The following is a 21,103-nucleotide window of genomic DNA, read 5'->3' on the forward strand; positions in this document are numbered from 1 at the left end:
ACCGAAACAAAAGCAATGAAAAACCTCCAAATGTTAAGCTTGTACATCTCAAATCAACTTTGTTCATTCTTCGGAAGGATCCAATGATTACCTCATTATATGTTTGTGTTTAATATCGCTTTTCCTCATTTTCTTCTGGTTCGATATAAAGAAATATCAGTCTGTGAATTAAGATCCTTAAATATAGTTTGAAGTGTGTTTTAATAACGTTAACCATAAGAAATCATAAATCATGTGATTGAATGTAAGATGTTCTTCCCTCACTCAGTGAATATTTTGTTCACTGTAATAATAGATGAAAGACGATACATAGAAGAATTGGATTACACAATGGCAGGAATTCTAAATAGGAGTCTGTAAGAACTTTTAAGATTCCCTTAACAATTCTGATGTCAAGGGACTGTTGACCTCTCCAGTGATGAAAGTTTCTTCAGTTCTGAATCATAAAAGGCTGAAATTGATTTTTAAAATTCAGAATAATCACAGAATCTGCAGAAAACGCATGCGGACAAGGAAACAAAAGATAGATTAAATTTGCTCGCAAGATCGACGGTACCAAAAATTAATTTTAAAAAATCTGAATTTAAGGTCATATCTTTGATTAGAGAAACAAAGTTTAATAGTTGAATAACTAACTCAAATGATTACCATTTCCTAGTGGCGATTTATGGGTCATTTCATAAAAAATTATGAAGAGCTGCAAAATTATGCTCTCTTATCAAAATAGATTGTATAATATTACTAATATTAATGAATCATCCAAAGTGATGGATTTTTATAATTTAAAATATCACAGTGCATCAATGTGTAAAATAATAAAAATCTCAATTCTGAAATATTTGGGGTTTTGTTTAAGTTCAAAATGCAGCGCATGGTTTGTAAATATAATTTTTTTGTTATCAGACAAATGAAGTATTTTGGTGGTATTCGTTTCAAAATTTTATACCCTTTGTGCAAGCATAAAATTCAAAGAACATTTTTTTTTCAGTATTTTTCGATCAATTAGAATGCATAGATACAACTTTTGAGCATTATTAGAATTCGATATTCGAAACATAATTTTTTTTTCTTTGGCCTATTATATACTGCTTCCTAATACATTCAAATCATATCAGTTTGAAATCCAGCAAATTTCAGGATTCAGAAAAAAGATTGTGGTTTCAGTAAAACACAGAGGCACAAAAGCTGATTGAAGTTTTTTTTCTACCCTAGGCTGAGCACATTATGAAATCCCTCTTTTAATAAGTGATCAACTGTGTTTCGCTATTCAACACAATTTTAACTTAATCAACTTAATATTTTATTTTTTTTATATTTTTTTAATTTTTATTTATTTTCAAAAAAATATTATGGCTTTATTTATTCTTTAATATGTATATTATAGGAAAAAAAGATTAAATTATTAAAGTTTTTGAAAAATTAATAATAAATATTTGTTAAAATGATTTCCATTCTGACAAATAAAAGTACTTAATTATAATTACAGATTATGTTGAAATGATAAACATCAAAGAAATATCGAATTAAAAAATTATTGGATTTGATTTGCCCAATAAAATATAGAATTACCTGTTAAGTGACTAACTAATATTCAAATATATTATACATAATAGATATACTTTATTTACTAATGATTTTGATAATTAAATGTTAACACACACAGTAGTCCTAATATTTTGTAAATCATCGAATTTATAATTTTTATCAATTTTTTTTTATTTAGCAGCTTGGCTATTTTAACCGACCTGCTTGTGGCCTCCTCAGGCCTGCGGCTGTAAGCAGCTGTCTAATTTGCCTAGTCGAAAAAACGGCAGTTTTGATCACTCAGATTTTCCCTTTTTTTTTTTTTTTAATTCTTGAGCATATTTTGCCAGTATCTAAATAAAGCTTTTGATACACTCTTATTTAACTTGCTTTCTTTTTGTAAAAACGAAATTTTGAAATCGATTATTCATTGAAACCTTGATATGTTAAAATTTTGAAATTTCTTCTCTTTACTGAAATTTTGTGCTGAATGTAATTCGCTGTGTTGAAATTTTGTGCTCTGCATTCTCCTCGACAATATACTATTTTAATAGTTTCTGAACATCAATCAGTCAATTTATTTAATTAAATTTGATTCCATTCGAAAGTAGCTACGCAATATTGAAATTAAGGAAAAATATGATTTCAGGATTGCATAATATTTATAATAATGAAACTAAGAAATAAAATATAATTAAAATAAAATGTATATTTTGTGCACCAATAAAAGTGTATTTTTAAAGTTTTTTTTAAAACTTGTTTTTGTTCATTACCTCTCGACACTTTAATTCTAGAATTCATGGACTACAGTTCAAAATTTCGAGATTCTCCAGAAAATAGCCCTTGAAATTATACTACTGGAAGTAAACATGATGCATCATTTTTGTTGCTAATCTCTCATTCATTCGATTTGAACTTTAAAAATGGAATTATTAATTGAAAAATTCCACCTAAGACAATGTAAAATCAGTATTTTATTCAATAGATTTGCTTATGCATCATTTTTATTTCGTGCAATTAGCAATGAGGCTGTAAATAATCATTGACATAGTCCCGAACGTATCTACTCAGTCATTAATTATTTTCTACCATGTGATATAATTACAATTTCACGGACAAGCCATGTAACTTCCTAAATCATTGTAAACAATTTATGATAAATCAGATTCCTTCAGATTTCGATAAAAATACACCTCTATTTATGAGGGATATGAGATTAGAAATTAGATTAATAGTTTTTTTCTTTTTTGTAGAAAATCAAAAGATGTTACAAAAATATTTAACATTGCATCAATTTGGTTCCAATCAATTTCCACTAGAATCCTTTCAGTCGACAATGTCTCAATCATCCGTTTTTTCAAATGAAAATGTGGGAAATAATTTGTTTTCGTTTCATATACCAAAAAGTAGAAAGTGATAAAACTTTCTTTATTTCAGGATTTATCTTACAAAGAAAAGCACTGGCACGAAAAATGTTTCTTGTGTAATAAGTGTCGAGTGTCCCTCGTCGATAAGCCCTTCGGATCGAAAGCCGAGAAAGTGTATTGTGCAAATTGCTATGATGCGTCTTTCGCCACTCGATGTGATGGATGTAATGAAGTTTTCAAGGCTGGTAAGTTGATTCGAACAATCATTTCAGTTTTTCTTTTTTCCCTTTCTGGTATATGAAACATCCAAAGGGAAAGCATTGGAGTCGTCAAAATATTATATACCGGGATATGGACTTCGTCGAGTCCGAAAATAGCATTTTTGTAAAGATGCCTGTCTGTGAAAACAGTAATTCATAAATGCAATGAGCTTAGCACATGAAATTTGTTATGCTCTCTGTACTCCGAAATAGTATATTTAGGTTCAATTTTGCATGCAATTCGTTTGGGGCAAGTCTGCCTATTCATCCAGAGTCAAGTGAACAGAATTACTCAAAAACGCCGAGAGCAAGATATTTAGCATATATTTTTATCATTAACATTGTAAAACTGTATCATATTTTGGAAAATATCCATTGACCGTTTGTAGATATATGTGAATGCGATTGCTCATTAACTCAAAGATTTAAGTAAATAAAATTTGATATGTGGTCAAATTTTTTTAGATACGAATAAATTGTAAATCAATTTCTAATTTTATTTCCAATTGGTAAAGAAGACGTCCATAATACATACTCTCTTGTCTTTATTGTCACAAAATATACCATATTGTGTAATTATTCGGTAAAGTAGCTCAAAGAATTCTGTGGAACTTTCCATAGCAATAATTCCCTGTTATTACATAAAGTAAGAATTCCTGTTTCTTTTTTTGTTTCGAAAGCCCTGAAGTCTCTGATCCTTTAATTTATTTTCACAATAATGTATTGTAAAGAGGGATTATTTACATGAGATCTTATAATTGTAGATTATGAAAGACTGAGTGGAACTATGATCATGAATAGAAAATATAATGAAAATGAACACTAATTTTTTACTAACAAACGATTAAAATCGATAGCTTTAAATTACAACCCTTTTCTGTATTTTATTTGAATTTTTGGAAATGAGAAAAGGATATTGCGCTGAAATTAGTTTGAAATCTGTTTTTTTTTTTTAAATCTGGTATTAATATATTTTATTTTTTTATAATTTCAGTATTCTTCATATGACTCAGCATTGAATAGCAAAAAGATTATTAATACGATTTAAATAAGGGTATTTTGCAGCGTTCAAGTAATAGTAAATTAAACTTATATCTTTCTAAAACGTTTAGATATGGTGGAATTCTTTATGTATTGTATTGTCTTACGTATTGTTAAAAATTGTAGTCTGTAGGTACTATTTTTTCTAGCCACGAAATCAATGAAGGTTTTATTTCTTTTCAGGTACCAAAAAAATGGAATACAAAGGCCATCAGTGGCATGATCAGTGTTTCTGTTGTTGTACTTGTCAAAAACCCATCGGCACAAAAAGCTTTATCCCTCGTGATAATGATATTTACTGCACAACATGTTACGAAGAAAAGTTCGCCACTAGATGTATTAAATGCCAAAAGGTAAGAAATTCCTTTTTGAAAGTATGACATTTTTGATGTAACCTTCATTGTTGATATTTATTAAATAAAATGTGCTGCGATTTAAGAAAACTTTAAAGATTTTAATATGCAGTTAAAAAGTATTTTAGCGAAACAGTAATACGCTGTCTCCGCGTGACATACTTGTTGTTCACATCCGCTATCTAATTAGGTTACCTCCTTCTCTGCTATAATTAAGTGATAGCAAAAATATCGGTTTGAATTTCAGATGTCAGGCATTCCAGCGTAGTACAAGTTTTCAATGAGTTAAATATAATTGCATAAATATTAGAATGCTCTTTTTCTAGATTTGCTATTTTCTAACTACTATATTTATTTGCCGAATGTAAATCGAATCATTGCTACAACTTTGAGTTATTGAAGTTCTTTGAGGTAAATTAGATAGTTTTTTAAACTGCAAAACACCCTGCTCATGTAGCTGATCAAAGAAAAGATTTGATATTTTTACTTCATCAAATTTCGAAAATTCTCATTCCAATTAATCAGCTTTTCATCGATGAGTTACTTTGTCATCCCAACTGTTGTTCAGAACAGTACCTGTAGCATGAAACATGAATGTCCTAAACCAAAGGGTGATTATAAAATTATTGTTATTTAAATAATAATGCAATAGTTGTATTCTTGTAACTATTTATAGTATTTTTTGTAATATTACAACATATTTTGATAAATATTTTATTATATTCCATCGTAATGTGAATCTGTTCAAAACCTTGAATCAGAACGGAAATTTGAAACAGGATCTAATGTAATCTGTTCAAAAATACCAGAATTAACTGTATTGATATGAAAGAGATGACATGGCGCCAAATAAAAAACTCAGGCAATGAATTAAATCATATCTAAATATCGATATAAAAGAGAGAAAAATCAAAACCAAGAAAAGGACAATCCCCCTCAGGGGGACACATCAGATACTGGGATGACTATGACCTACCGGTTAAGGGACGTGCTTCTTATAGGAAGGACTCTACCGTGGCCGCTGATGACCCTTAAAATTCAGCCTTAGTTCCCGCCAGTATTGTCGCAGAGTCCAATCATTCACACTTTCCCCATATGCTTCAGGGCGGGTCGGAGTAGTCGAATAATGAGCAAGAAAAGAACAATAAACTTCTTTTATTTAAAACATCTATGCTAATCCATCTTCTTATGATTTTCTAGCTGCACATATACTCAACAGCAAAAAGTAAGTCGCTGAAAATAGGAAATTCCTGTTGAGCAAGAGCTTTCGAACTTAATGATTACTAATGATGTATAAATAGAAGAATAAAAATTGAAATTAAAACCTCAGTTTCATAGTACTTTCACCTTTCTATCATAGATTAATTTTTATAACTTTTACATCTGTGGTCAACAGCATCAACTGAGGAATGTCTAAGAATACTCATTTTATTCTTGCAGATCTGTTTATATAAAAAATATTCTCTTTATTTCATTATTTCAGTACTTCAGTCAACTTTTCAAAAACATTTCTACTAAATTACACCGTTTTATTTTACAACCATAAAAAAAGTAGTGCATTTCCTTCACTGATAAATGTTAAGCAGTTTTTTTTTTTTTTTTTTTTTTTATGCTTTACACAATTTAGTATTTTAAGAAAATGCTTTTTGTTTGCCAAAAATTTAAATGTGCGAAGCCGTATATATAGAATATATTCGTGTTGCAGACGTGAAAAACAAATTGCTGAATATCACTATAAATGTTCATTCATATCTTTATTTCCTATTATTGTAGAACTTTTTTAAGTTAAAATTCATCACATATCTTACTGCTTCTTACATGAATAGAAATTTGAAAGCGGTATAGTTACAAGAATTATTATATATATAGTGACAGTCACAAGTATTTGTACACTTAAATTATTCACAACAAAAATATATAAAAATTGAAATTGTATAGTAACTAATAGAACTTTTTTAAAGACGTTAATGTCATTCAAATAGTTGTGAAAATTATTCCTATTTTTGAGAGGGTGGGGAACCATAAAATATGATCATAATGAATTGCTCATTAGAAGAACAAATTGAAACTCACCGCTAATCTTGTGCTTCAGAAGTATTCGTACATCCACATTTCACTTTGTAAACCAATAAAATTGAGATAATTTGCGCGTCAAATATCATCTGCAGGATTAACCTGTTGTTGTTTTCTTCTTTCTTTTACTGAAGGGCTAGCTTTATTCTATTGTTTATTAATTCATTAAAGCTCGCAAACTCGTTGCCACGAAGTGGGAACCCAAAGCTACTCACTGGTAAACACAGACGTTTACTCGTATGATCGATTAAAAAAATCCGAGAGTGAATGATCCAGGAATTAAAGCAGAGCTCCTCCACCAAGGAATTTCGATCTCGGAAAGTACTGTAATCCGCACTTTTAATGGTTCCATAGCTGAGTATCTAGAAAAAAGTTTTTTGTATCAAAACTTAACTGAAAAAAAACACCGTTTGTTATTCGCTAAAACATGTTAATAAAAATTCTGACTTTTGGAAAGAGTTATATTCTCGAATGAAAGCAAATACAACGTGTTTGGTTTAGATGGCAGACAAATAGTGTGGCGTAAAAAGAATGCAGAGCTACAACCGTAAATCTGAATGCAACAGTAAATCATGGCGGTGGTAACATTCTAGTTTGGGAGTGTATGAACTCACATGGTGTGGGTAATTTGCACATCATTGATAGAATTATGGATCATAAAATGTACATTGGCATTCTGAAAAATAATTTAAATTCTAGCACTGCACAATTGGGTCTACAAAATAACTACATATTTCAACAAGATTACGAGCCCAAGCATACAACTCATAACGCTAAGCTCTGGGTATTATATAATACCCCCCAAAGACTTAACACATTTCCACGATCACCCGACATGAGTTCTATTGAACATTTTTGGAGTATTTTAGATGAGAAAAATCGGTACATAAAAAATAAAAATCAATTGAAAGCCGTTGTCTTTGAAGAATGAGCAATGATTTCACCGGATATTACAAAGAAGTTAATAGATTCAATGCCAAATCGAATGAAAGCAATAAATAATGCTTAGATATTCTACAAAGTATTAAAAATGATAATTTAATTTTTAGAACATTTATAGAGTGTACGAATAGCTTTGGCGCACAAATTTTGTTAATCACACATTTTTTAAACTTTTTTCAGCAATAATATTACAGATTTTTTTTTTATGGAATTATACAAAAATGAAAAATTTCAACCGTGACATTTGTGTTTTTGGGCATAATGTAATAGATAAAGTACTCTAAAACGCTAAGTTCATCAAAATTCTGAGTATGAATACTTTTGAACGCCACTGTAACTAAGGATAATTATATATAACTATAAGAATAATTATTCATTTGGATGTCTTTAAGAAGTAACCAGTTGAATAATCGAAAATTTATATTAGAACATATTTGCTTAAACAGAACTTAATTTAATTAAACTAGGATTGAAAATTTTAAATTTATCAATCAAATGTATTAAATGGATTAATAAAATCAATAAAAAAGAATTATAAATTGTAATAATATATTATTACAATTATATACATTAGTATAAAATATCAGTATTAAATGTGTAATAAATAATGTCTTGATGTCTGAATTTTTTTATTCCATTTGTGATTATATACAATAATTGCGATTATGGCACATTAATCTTATGAAATTTGAGAACTGTGTAAGAATTACTGTACCCAAATAAAAATTAGTAAATTTAAACAAACACAGATGTCCATTTTCTTGTTAGAAAATATGGAGTTTTTTATCCATAAATTATTAAAAGAAATAATTTTTCAGGATATTTGTAAAATTAAATAGTTAACTCCTATAAAGTAATAATTACGAAATAAAATTGCCATTTTTCTGGATTTTTTTATATTCTGAAAGTGACATTGTATGAGCTGACAAGTAAAAATTCTAGCTCATTACAAGTAAATTATCGACCACATTTAAAAGTACCGACTGATAATAAAATATTATAGTAATAGAATTGTTTTTTACTCTGATTATATATTTTTTGCCGCTGACGAATTTTTCAAATATATTTTTATATTACAACAATGCAGAAAATGATGTTTCAAGGAATCCATGAGCAGCAGCATTTCAATGTCAAATAAAGAGCTGTTGATATTCTGAAATTTGTGTATGCACCACTAAATGCATCGTTTTAGGAGCAATAATAATAATAATAATAATAAACTAAATATGACCGGGAAACTACTCGTAGGAATGAACTGAAATTTGCATGTCCCAATAAAATGGTTTTATTCTTCGATTTATGCCAAAATTTAAATATGTTGCAATTTAAATATTTTTTAACTCTAATTTTGTAATTTTTTTTAAATATTAAAAATTACTTTCTCATGTTAAATATGTACACAAAATGCAGGAATGCCGTACATTTTCATGACAAAAAGAGTTTACGCCAATAAATTTATAAATGAAAGATATGAATAAAAATTTAAAATTTAATTTTAACATTAGGAAATCAAAATATTCTTAGTTTAGAATTTCGAAACGAATTGGCCTAAACTAATTAAACTTGGGTTTTTTTTAATAACTTTCTATGTAGTTCTAAAAGTTGATAAAAATGGGTGTTACCATTGGAAATTTTGAAGTTTTTCAACATATAGATGGTCTCTTACGAAATTTTTAATTGAAAAATGTTTAAAAGTGCATTAAGTGTATTCAAGTGATACATTTTTTTAATGATTGTACGATGAACAATGCCAAAATAAAATCGGGTGGCTCCTTTTTTTCTTTTTTTTCCGCTACTGTTCATAATATGCCCTTACTTTTTAAGGTAAAAATTTAGAATGAATTGATTCGTCATTCAAGTAATAATAATGTCAATTGTTTTCTACCTCACAAATGCTTGTAAAATAATTCACATTTTCTTAATTATCGCATATAAGAAGTAAATATCCTTTCAACTGAAGGTCTAAATGAATCTGTCATGCATAAGATAATGATTAAACTCATAATTTTTTATAAATTGCAATTTTAATTTTTAAACTGTTACTTGAGTGTTTTTGAATAATTTAATTTAATTTAGTTTAGTTTAACGAATTTTTCTTTTGTTTTTGTTGCCCATAAAGTTACCTCATATTACGTTTTCTCGTCTACCTTGTGTTTGAAGGAGGTGAAAAGAACATTATTAGGAAAATTTAGCCATTGCATTCTGTTCATCATTTTCTTGAACAGTCATTAATTTTTTTTCCCTAAGTGATGCGTTTGTTTTTACATTTTAAAATGTATGTTTAATTATGAGAAAATTAAATGTAAAATTCCTTTTTCATAGATTATTACAAGTGGTGGTGTAACATATCGCAATGAACCATGGCACAAAGAATGCTTTTGCTGTACTCAGTGTAATAAATGTCTTGCTGGGCAGCGTTTCACATCAAGAGATGACAAACCTTATTGTGCTGAATGCTTTGGTGATCTTTTTGCCAAGAAATGTGTATCATGCACTAAGCCTATTACTGGTATACTTCAGTTCTTTTCTTCTATTTTTCTTATTTTAACATGATACGAATTTTATATATTTATTTTAATTTTATTTTATTGATGTACATTTCATATTATTATCTCGGAAATTCTCTTCATCGGAAATCTCTTACTTAGCAATCATGTTCTGTTTTTTTAAGCAACTGAAAAAGTAAAACAAAAGATTGAAATATCCATGTTACATTAAATTTCATTGCAATTTTTCAACTATAATTCTGATGCCTGGTCTCTTTGAAAGTTATGAGATCCTTCGTAGTTTTTATTACCATACATCATTTCGAGCAAGTATATACAATTTATTTTTCATTGTATTGCACATGAAGACTTTACATGTCTATAAATGGTCATCTCTGTTATGGGTAAGTTCTTTTCTTTCTTAAATTCATTTTTTGTTCATTTGTGGGCTCACTTGTGAAAATGAAGGTAAGATATCCAATATTTTTATGTTATATTAGGTAAGATTTTCAATATTTTTTCATTTTATTTTGATTATACAAAATCTTATATATATATATATAATATTGCTAGCATAATATTTCTCGCTTGTGTTCGTTAAAATAAAAATAAAAAAATATTTCCATTTAAATTTTGGTGTATGAAAACTTTCAGATGTGTAATTTATTTTACTAATAAATCTGGAATTTATATATACACAGTATCCATATTTAAAAGTTATTTACAGACAAAACTATTGCTCAAAAAGTTATGAATTTTTGTATAGAACCTAATGAAAAGATAGAAATTCGTTTGAGAGAAGTAAAAATCAAATCAAAATTTTGGCAAGTTAGGGCGTGTCTTTTTTCAATTACACACGTAGCATACATTTACGATACTTGACAAGTTTTATTACTATAAAACATATTCAACGTGATGGCCTTCATCATGGAATGTTCCATAGTTGACCACAGCGTGTTCTGGTTAAGGTTACGAACATGCCTTGAAATACTGACTTTAAGATTCGGTAAATTTCGTGGATTATCTTGGCTTAGCCAGATGTTTCAAATGCCCCCAAAGTCAAAAGTCACATGGATTTTCATCTGAAGATCGGGGAGTTCACAGATCATGAAAGTGGTGGCTCACAAAAGCTAATATGTGAAGGAGCTCCAACTCGTATGTAACTCCATAAAATTTGTGCTTGCAGATCCGGAGCAGTTCTATTCTGTAACAACAATGCATATCGCTGCCCAGTGATCGAGCATTACTTTACCTTTAGCACATAATTCCTCGAAATACGGCCAAGAATAAATGATGCAGTAAACCCAGACAACGCCTTTACTTTTGCTGATTGCAACGGAACTTGTAGCTTGAATGCGATTTTCTTTTTCTCAAATTCAGCAGCTGTGTGTATTTACTGGACCATCCAAATAAAAGTGTTCTTCGCCTATTCAGAAGTTATTTCAAAGCCATTTTTAATCAACCTTAAAACTAATAAGAAACTGAATTAAGAACCAACGTCGAGTTTCGAAACCATGAAGGAAAAATATTGTACAGATAATACCGGAGGATACTCCGTATGTTTTTTTAGATAGTTGAATGGGACACGTCTAATTCTTTTGCCGCACTATGGACACTTATTACTAGTCTGTACATTGGAAGCTTTGTCTTCTTTCACATGAAGTGCAACTTTCTTTGTTGCTTCTGCGGAAACAGGTTATCTTCCTCTTCCAGAATGAAAAGTAAACGGATCTGTTTCTTTAAATTTGGCAACTATTAATCGAAGATTTTTGAGAGTCAGTGGACCTTATTCACGTTCTCTTCAAAGACGATATTTCCGCTGAGTAACTACTACGGAATTATTGTTGGTAAAACAATTTAATTAACAAAGCTCTATCTGATAAATGTAACAACATGCTGATTAACAATATCGAGCACATTGAAAATAAAATCTCCGCGAAAATTTCTAGGTTTTATAAAAGTTGCTGCATGACGTGGATAAAAATTTTCAGTTTTGTGTTTGTTTGTTTAAATCTTTTGTTCAAAAATTAGTTATCGAACAAGTTTCGGATCGAGTGCAATTAATGAATAACATCTCGTTAAGGGATCTTGTGCTTCGCAGTTCCTTGTGCAAGCGAAGAAAAATTTAGAAAGGAAACTCGTGCCTAGTTAATCTCAAATTCCCATCTAATCATTGTGTCCTATACAGAATTTTGTAACTTTTTGAACAATAATTTCGTCTTTAGGGTCGATTAATTATGGATACCCTGTACATTGAGATCATTTTTAATTTTTTCTTACAGCAATATATTACTATAATTTTCACTTTTAATTTTTCATTAAATATTTAGAGTTTAAATCGTTGTAAAACTATGCGAACTGTAAAGTTATATTACTTTTAGTGATCAATGTTTGAGATTCAGTGTGAACATAGTCATTACATGATAGTTTAAAAAATAATCATAAATGGGAAGAGGTTATAAAAGCTGATGGAAGTAATTGAACTTATTTTGTAATTTAGACATATTTCACTTACAGCAAAATATGTTGAAAGAAAGCTTTGTTCACAGATGTTATTTACCCGAAAATTTTGTATTTTCCCTTCTTTTAATGAAATATGTTTTACCTATTATAACCAAAATCGTCTATTTCTATTCTGTAATACAACATTTTTTCTGTTATACCAACTTTGTTCTTCATAAACTTTTGTTTGTCGTGTTTAAATTTTAAATCCATGATGTTTTATTGATTCTTGTGTTTAAAGAAATAAAAGCACTCAGTCATGAAGAACCGAACCTCATATAATTGAAATATGGATATCTTAATGGTCTAATTATTATCTCTCAAAAAACTAAATATATCTTGAAATCGGGCTAAATATTATATTTTGTAATCATTTCAATTTCATTTCCAATGCGGCTCTGTGCTCTTAGTTCCATCATGTCTGAGGGATGACGAAAAGATTGCTATGAAGATAGTTTTTCTATATATTAATGTATCAGAAATCGAGGAAACTTGTTCTCACACAATACTAAGAAAAATTCGATTTTTCAGACATAGAACTACTGCGGTCTTTAATCCGTTTCTTTCGCTAACTAAATTTTCAGAGTTTCTGATATTCGAATGAGCAGAAATAAAGAAAATATTTTATTCAAGATGTATGTACTTTAAGATGTATGTAAGAGAATACTTCTCTTGTAGGCTATAGAATTGAAGTTCATTCCAGAAGCATTTCTAATTCACCAACTTTAATTTTGATTTTCTTTTAACTCATTATTTGTTAGTTCTTGTTTTAAATTTTCCCACTTTGTCAAATGGTAAAGTGTGAATATTCTTAACATTTGCAAGCACGCGAAACAGAAAATATCTTCAATTCAGATGTTCACAGATGATGTCAACAAAACTGTGCGTGGCCATTACATCTGAGTTATCTTCTGTAAGAGTACTTTCTTTTCAGCAGAACGTTGCGCAAATTTTAAAAATATTGAAAACGCAAGAATATCTTTCATATGAAGCGAATATTTTCGTAATAGAATGGGACAAAGAAATAAACTCAAAATCGTTCTAAAGATGGAAGAGTTTTTGATAAGAATAATTTTTTGAAAGAAATTTTTTTTAACTAGAATGCACATTATGAAGAAATAGGTATATTTTTCAATAAGATAAGCAATAATAAAGTTAGTTATTAATCTGAGTGAAAATAATTTTAGTCAAAGGAAAAAGTTTCGTTAGAATGAAAAAATCCTCAAAAGCATTATTAAAGCAGGCACAAAAAAATCATTGATCGTCTTAGTTTTTCAAAATTAAAATCCCAGATACTAAAGGTTTTAAACCTGCAAATGTATATCCATACTACTATTAATTGTTCTAAGTAGAATCTTGCATTGTAATAAAGCCCTTAAATCATCACTGTAACTACGGTAGATAATATTTGCAACAAAATCAAACTTAAATTAACAAAGCTTCCTTCATGGACAGCTATCACTTTATTTTCACTTCAAATTATCAAGTAAGCATTAACAAGAATACGAAAAATAAAACATACAAGAATTCTGGAAAAAACACAAAGTAATTGCTTATTGTCACTTAAGCAATGCAGACATTTTTTACAATCTGAATTGATATCGATATTAATATCAAAATTAATGGAACATGTAAAATAGTGAAATTCGGTCCTTAACAAGCATCAAATCCACGTTTTAGACGAAACAAAAATTGTTGTCTATGAAATCTGATATAACCATAACAAACACAAATTATTTTTGCTAATATGCCGTATTTCAATAAGTGTTGATGCATATTTAAAAACATTGCATCGGAATGACGCTTTCATATTCCTAAGAATTTTATTTCATTGGATAAGAATTTTCATTCGGTTAATTATTTTCCTACAAATCGACGAATGGCATTTTCGTTATATATTATATTTGCGTAATTTTATTAATACCATAATTTGCCTAGTTTTAATTTTTAAAAATTGTTTAGTTTTATTAACATATATGAAGTATTTTGCATTTTTCAAATTAATGATATTAGTATAAATCATTCAGTTTTATTCATGAAGTTTGTTTTTAAAAAAATGACTTTTAGGAAATTGAATTTATATTTGATAATATTCAACAAAAATAAAATCATAATAAAAAGGCTGTCGTTCGTGCAAGTTCCAATTGTTCTGAAACATCGGGAAATTTCAAGGATATATTTGTAATTTTTTTCCCAAAACATTTTACATCACTGGATGAAGAAAGAACACAAGATGGTATCTGATTTTTCTAAACTTTTCGTTCTTGATGAGCGCTGCAAAGCTGTCTTGATGGGGCTAAGCAAGAAAATCGCGCTAGGATATATTGCAATCTTTTCCTGCATACAAATATGTTATAGAAGTGGAAAAGTTGGTTTAGCAAATCATTCAACAACATGTCACTCTAATGGTAAGATAATGTAACATTTTTTTTTTTTTTTTTTTTTTTTTGTATATTTAGCAATTTTAAGTTGCGCCTTTGAGAATATTAATCTTTCTTAAAACAAAAGGTACTGAATTTTTGTTCTCTTAGTTGTCAATGCATTTTAAGGCTTGAATATTTTTCAGACATTTCATTAAAATGTAGGCACATAGCACTTCAACTCTATTAAATATATAATTTAGTTTTAAGTAACCTGTACATTTGCGAATTTGATTTACCCTAGGTATGGTAATTTTAAAAAACATCTGTGTTGAATCTCAAAGATAATACAAACGTTTTTTAGGAAAGCTGCGTTTTGGTTTACTGGTTATGATCATTAATTTCAATATAGATTTGGAGAGAGATCTTTAGAGGGGAACTAGATCTGATTGATATTAATTACTAGTATCCTGAATATTTTAATTTTTTAATTTCTTATATTAGTATGATCAGTTAAATAAAATTCATTTTTGACCTTCTCTTATATATAAGAATATAAAATGAATATTTTTTTTTCATAGAATTCGTCTTAAGTGGTTTACTTTGATGAAAATTCTTCGGGGAAAAAATCTGTGAAATAAATGGGAGATAAATTTTTCTTTCGAAGATTTGCTTAACCGACTTAACTACTCTGAAAGTATTAAATATTGAACGCAATAAATTTGCTGTATATAAATAAAAATGAAACAGCTTATTTAGACTTTCAAGATAAAAATATAAATTAAAAAAATTATTAACTTTCATTTCAAATATATCTACGAAAAAGGTTGCATATTTAGTAATATCTTTAGTGAATTTTAATGAAAGGAGAGTCTCTCGGTAAACATATTTGCACCTAGCTTATAATGAACGTTTCATTATAGTTGACATTGCTGTCAACTGAGATATAACTTTAACAATCTGTTGGTTATTGGAGTATTCTCTCATTATTCAAAATCAGATTAATAATTATTTAAAGAATAACAGATTAAGAACAAGATAATTGGTGTTTTTTTTCGAAACATACTTTATCATTTTTTATTTCATATTTAAATTATTTTATTTCAGAACAGCACTTTTATGAAAATTGGAGGTTTTATTATTGATGATCGATAGTTGGAAAAAATTTCATTTTACTTTTTTTTTATTAAGTAATAACTGATAATGGTAAGGTCATTTATGCGAGCATACTATATGAAAATTCATTCTTGTGATATTTCGTATTTTGTTTAAAAATGCTGATGGAATGATTCTTTTGTCATTTTACCAGTTATACTTGGTTCCTTTTCTTATTTTAATTCATGAAAATGCTTAAAAATAATTTATAATCATATTATTTAAATTGTTTTAATATTGATTAAACTACAAAAAAACTTTATAAATAATTTATTATGAAATTTTTCATTACTTACAATTTAATATGAACGATATATACAGTACAGAAATATGCAATTGTGAGCATATGTTGAGGAGGTTTTCTAGTTCCATTATGGAAACATTTAGGAAAACTGTTATGTTTAAATTTGTGCTACATAACATGCATTAGTGATTATAATTTTATTGATCTAGAATTGCAAATGCTTCTTTCAAATATTGAGTGAATGTTAAAAGTTTAGAATCAAAGAAATCCAAAATACTGATTTGTGTTCTTTATTTTAGGAATTGGTGGCACTCGATTCATCTCCTTTGAAGATCGTACTTGGCATAATGATTGCTTTATTTGTGTTGCATGTAAAGCCTCTTTGGTGGGAAAAGGCTTCATTACCGATGGTCCCGAAATCGTGTGTCCTGAATGTGCCAAGCAGAGGCTCATGTAAACTCCAGCTTTAGAAATCTAGCTTGGACTGCTCGGATTTCCAGAAACATCTATCAAAGAATAAATATTGCTGCTAAATTTAATCTGGGTGACCGTGCTGTGTTTTCAGCTTTGCTGTATTATTCCTGATTTTTAACTGCCGTTGCTGGTGCTAAAATATGCTTTGTACAGATCTTCTAAAAGCATTAAAAGGAAATAAGTTGTTTCTAAAATTTTGATATATTTTTTAATGCAGAAATATTAAGTTCTCTCACTAAACCAGCATTAACAACTTTCCAACATACAAAGTGTAAGCAAACCTCTATCTGTTTGTTTGATTGATTAGTGCTGAACAATGCATAGCCTTAATCCGATACATTACTTAAATGAGCATGAAATGTAAAGTAGCATGTTATCGTACTTAAATGCCTTTGCTGAACAAATTGGATATTCTGTTCAAGAACAAATATGTCCTGCTATACGTGAATTGTGTAGATAATTCTTAATATGTGAACATGTATTAAACTGATTCTGAAACTAGAAATTCTGTAATTTTCCTTGAAATTTTTTCTTCCTCCTTTTTAATGCGGCTAATTATTTCACTTCAGAAATCGTCAAATATTCTGATCAAATATCAAATATTATATTACCATTATTATTCCAGACACAGTCACCCAATGATGAAATTACTAAATCTGGAATAAAAAAATTTTAAAAATAGAATTTTAATTTAATTTTTCATTTTTAAAAGATAATTTCTGAAAGGAAAAGGAACTAATAATTGAGAAAAATTAGATTTAAAAATATTTCCATTTTTTAAATAGCGTTTCAGTTCTACCAAGACTAAAATAGAGACATGGCCAACAAAAATGAAAATTAAATTTTTTTTACTGTTGTATTTTGCAAAAATAATTGGTTTATTAGTATATGTATTTATTGATATTGATCTTATTGCTAAAGTAAAAAAAAACTAAAAATTTCTTATTTCAGAATCTTACTTATCATAATATATTTATACTCGCATTGTTATTGTCCAATTATGTATTAAAAATTTTGGATCTTTCTTTAAGCTGCATATTACTTTGTCGAATTGTATTTGAAATATTTTTATTCAGTAAAATAATGCAAAATACGAGCATCCATTTTTTACATCTGAAAAGAATTTCAATTTACTTACTAGATTTTGTGAAAAGTTTCATTGCAATGTATTATTAATGTAACTCTATTATGTAACTATCATAAATACTATCTAAATTTTATATTTTTAAACATATATATTGTTTGTTTAAAATAAACAATTTATCGATGACAAAATCTTGTTTCGTCTTTTTTTTTTTTTTTTTTTTTCCTTTTTCTGAGGAAAAAAATGTTTTGCTTAATAAAAGGTGTCTTAAAATTAAAGCAAGACTAGAATTTGTCATTATTCGTGCAGTAAAGTGTTGGCAACTCTATTAAAAAACCACTTGACATCTGATAGTTTAAGGATATTAAAAATGGAGCGTTACATGAACATTGTTGAACAATATTTCAAAAATAATAAAAGTCTGGCGGCCACTCTTCGAAAATGTGAGAATTGGTCCTCCCTTGATCATGTGATTTAAAACCACTGGATTTCTTTTTATTGGGTTATTTGAAATCAAATGTCTATGCCAACAACCCCACAAGCACGCGTGCATTTAAGAAGGAAATTCAATGTTGCATCAATGAAATGCAGCCACGTTTATGCACAATGATCGTAGAAAATTTCGACAAAAGAGTGCGTGTGTGCCGGCAAAGCTGTAGAGGTCATTTTCCCTGTATTTTATTCCGTTCATAATCTTATCCTGTGTACTTTACGATTCAATAAAAATATAACAATTTAAAGAAAAAACTGTGTTTTTTTTATTTAATTCAAATCTCGTGTTAACACGTTGTTCTATCGTGTAACGCTCCATTTTTAGTAACCCTAAACTATCAGCTGTCAAATGGGTTTTTTAATAGAATTGCCAACACTTTAATGCAATAACGTTGTCAAATTCAAATCTTGCGTTAATTTTGGGACACCCTTTTAATAGGACAATTAAATGATTAATTACTGACATAAAATTATGTTTGACACGTAATCATTTTATTTCAGTAATTTATATTACATCGGAAGTCTTTTGCATTGGGGAACCAGAGGATGATAAAAAATTTTACAGTAGTACGCATTACATTTAAAATAAATTTTTTCATCTTTCACTTATTGACTTCATGATGTACTTTAAAAAAACAATCTATTACGGTGTTTGAAATAGCATTAAGTGTTTTCTATATTTCAAGCTTTTATAGCATTTATGAGCACGACGGGTTAAAATCAGCCTTTTAAGACAAAAGAGGGCTTAACTATTATTATTGAAAATAAGAAATTTTTAAGGTTTTCATTTCATCTGTATTTTCCGAATTCTTCTAAATCTTTGGATGTATGTTGGAAATCTCCAATGTCCTGATATAATTTGGGCTATCAGTGGATGGCATCTTCTTATTTTTATTTCTAGACATATATAATCTTTTTTAGACATATATAATCTTTCAAACTATTGTAGTTTTATTTCTTCTCTTAATTCAAATTTTAAGGCACCATTTGATATGGGGACAATTATATCAACACTTTCTTTCTGTGTCGCCAACTTTGCACATTGATCCGCTTTTTCATTACCATATATTCCAATATGGGTCTTAACCCAATTCAACGCTATTTATTCTCTTGTTATTTTTCGCATTTTATTTTTTTTTGTGTGTGTGTGTGTGTGTTTTCTTTTATTGTCCACATTTCCCTATTACAATTGTGAGATGACGGCTTATAGAACTAACAAAGTTGAGCAATTCTGCTCGTACTCAATCCTTTCACAATATTCATTGGCCATCTTTAGAGCTTGCTCTTCTCCCTGGATACTTGTGGCATGGTTCGATAACTTCACAAGACTTTTATCGATCTCTTTCCTATAGTAGTAAATCACTATTGCAGTTCCTGCTTTATTTCATCTTTCGAACCACCTGCAGAATTTCTATTCCGTCCTTATCTGGAATTTTGATTTGATAGTTATGAATAAACCACTCTGTAAGATGTTGTTCAAATTTGTCAAAATACATCTCATAATATTTACTTCTGAAGCATTTGTTTCCTATTCTTATTTTATTACTAGTAGTTCTTATTTGAAATTTAGTGAACATTTCCATTGCTCTGAGATCCATTGGCAAAATTCCCGTTATCACTTGAAGGGCTTCGGTAGAAATGGATCTATATGCCCCAGATATAATGAGGAGAGGGACCCGGTGGATTGCATTTAACGCTTCTTTGGTTTTCTTCAGATTGAGTCTGGGTCCCCGTGCTCCTTGCCCGAAAAGAACAAATGGCTCAGTGACCCCACTGTAAATTCTTCTTAGATGGCATTTACTTTTTCTATAAAATTTATCCACAACTCTCACTAGTTTATATGTTAATACGTCCACTTTTTTCTTGCCCTCACTAAAATGAGACGTAAATGTTAATTTATTGTCCCATGTAACTCCCAAGTACTTAATTTGATTAGATACGTTTATATTGTAATTGTCCATTTTTATTTTAGGCGGATCTGTTAATTTTAAAAGTTCTCCAAACGTATCGGCATCTGAATTGTTTTCCTTTCATTAAACTCAAGTTTATGTATTTGGTCCAATTTTATTAGTCTATGAATTATTTGTTTTCCTTTAGTTTCCAGTTCATCTTTTGTTCTTCCCGAGATTATTAGTAACACATCATCGGCAAACGCCTGTATAAAACAGTTCTCTTGAGGTTTGATCTTAAATGCAGAATTCATAACTAAGATTCCAGAATAAGGCCAGCTGCATGAGCCCTGCGGTACTCCTCTATCTATTCTAAATCACCAATTATTCTCTCCATCTAAGTAAATACACCGTCTTTCACTTAAATGATCTTTAATCATTTCAAAAAGTTTGCTCGGGCAATTCATTTTAAAAGGGCATATGAAACGCTTTTCCTCTATAGTGAATCAAATGCTCCATCTATATCCAAAGAAATAATTGTTGTTTTTAGTTTTTCATTCATCGCATCCTTTATTTTACTCCATAGTGCATTTTGTGCTGTTTCACAAGAGTGATTCATGTTGATCATGATGTAATCTATTTTATGCCGTTAATAAGTGTTGTACTCTTTGAGTTACCAGTTTATCCAAGATTTCACTTGCTATTGTTAGCAATCAAATTGGTCTGTAGGACTGAGGGTCCTCTAAGTCTCTATTAGTTTTAGGAATTAAAATTGCGCAATAATGAATGTATTGACAGTTCATTTATCTCATTTAAATCAGAATCCGTGGATTTTTTGAAAAGCATTATATGTCAGC

At 28.9% G+C, this 21,103-nt stretch overlaps 1 protein-coding gene across 2 annotated transcripts in view; it reads left to right on the plus strand.

The window, feature by feature from the left end:
* LOC129959531 (prickle planar cell polarity protein 3-like) overlaps positions 1-17,322 on the plus strand; it is a 206,575-nt gene extending 189,253 nt beyond the window's left edge. For both annotated transcript variants that reach the window (XM_056072406.1, XM_056072408.1), the window contains exons 7-10: positions 2,962-3,136; positions 4,376-4,545; positions 9,883-10,069; positions 16,607-17,322. In XM_056072406.1, coding sequence (XP_055928381.1) covers positions 2,962-3,136; positions 4,376-4,545; positions 9,883-10,069; positions 16,607-16,764 — 690 coding nt within the window. In that variant the 3' untranslated portion in view covers positions 16,765-17,322. The remainder of the gene's footprint in view (positions 1-2,961; positions 3,137-4,375; positions 4,546-9,882; positions 10,070-16,606) is intronic.
* Positions 17,323-21,103: the final 3,781 nt, after the last annotated feature.

The sequence above is a fragment of the Argiope bruennichi genome, chromosome X1, assembly GCF_947563725.1.
Source record: "Argiope bruennichi chromosome X1, qqArgBrue1.1, whole genome shotgun sequence".
In the NCBI taxonomy this organism is placed as follows: Eukaryota; Metazoa; Arthropoda; class Arachnida; order Araneae; family Araneidae; genus Argiope; species Argiope bruennichi.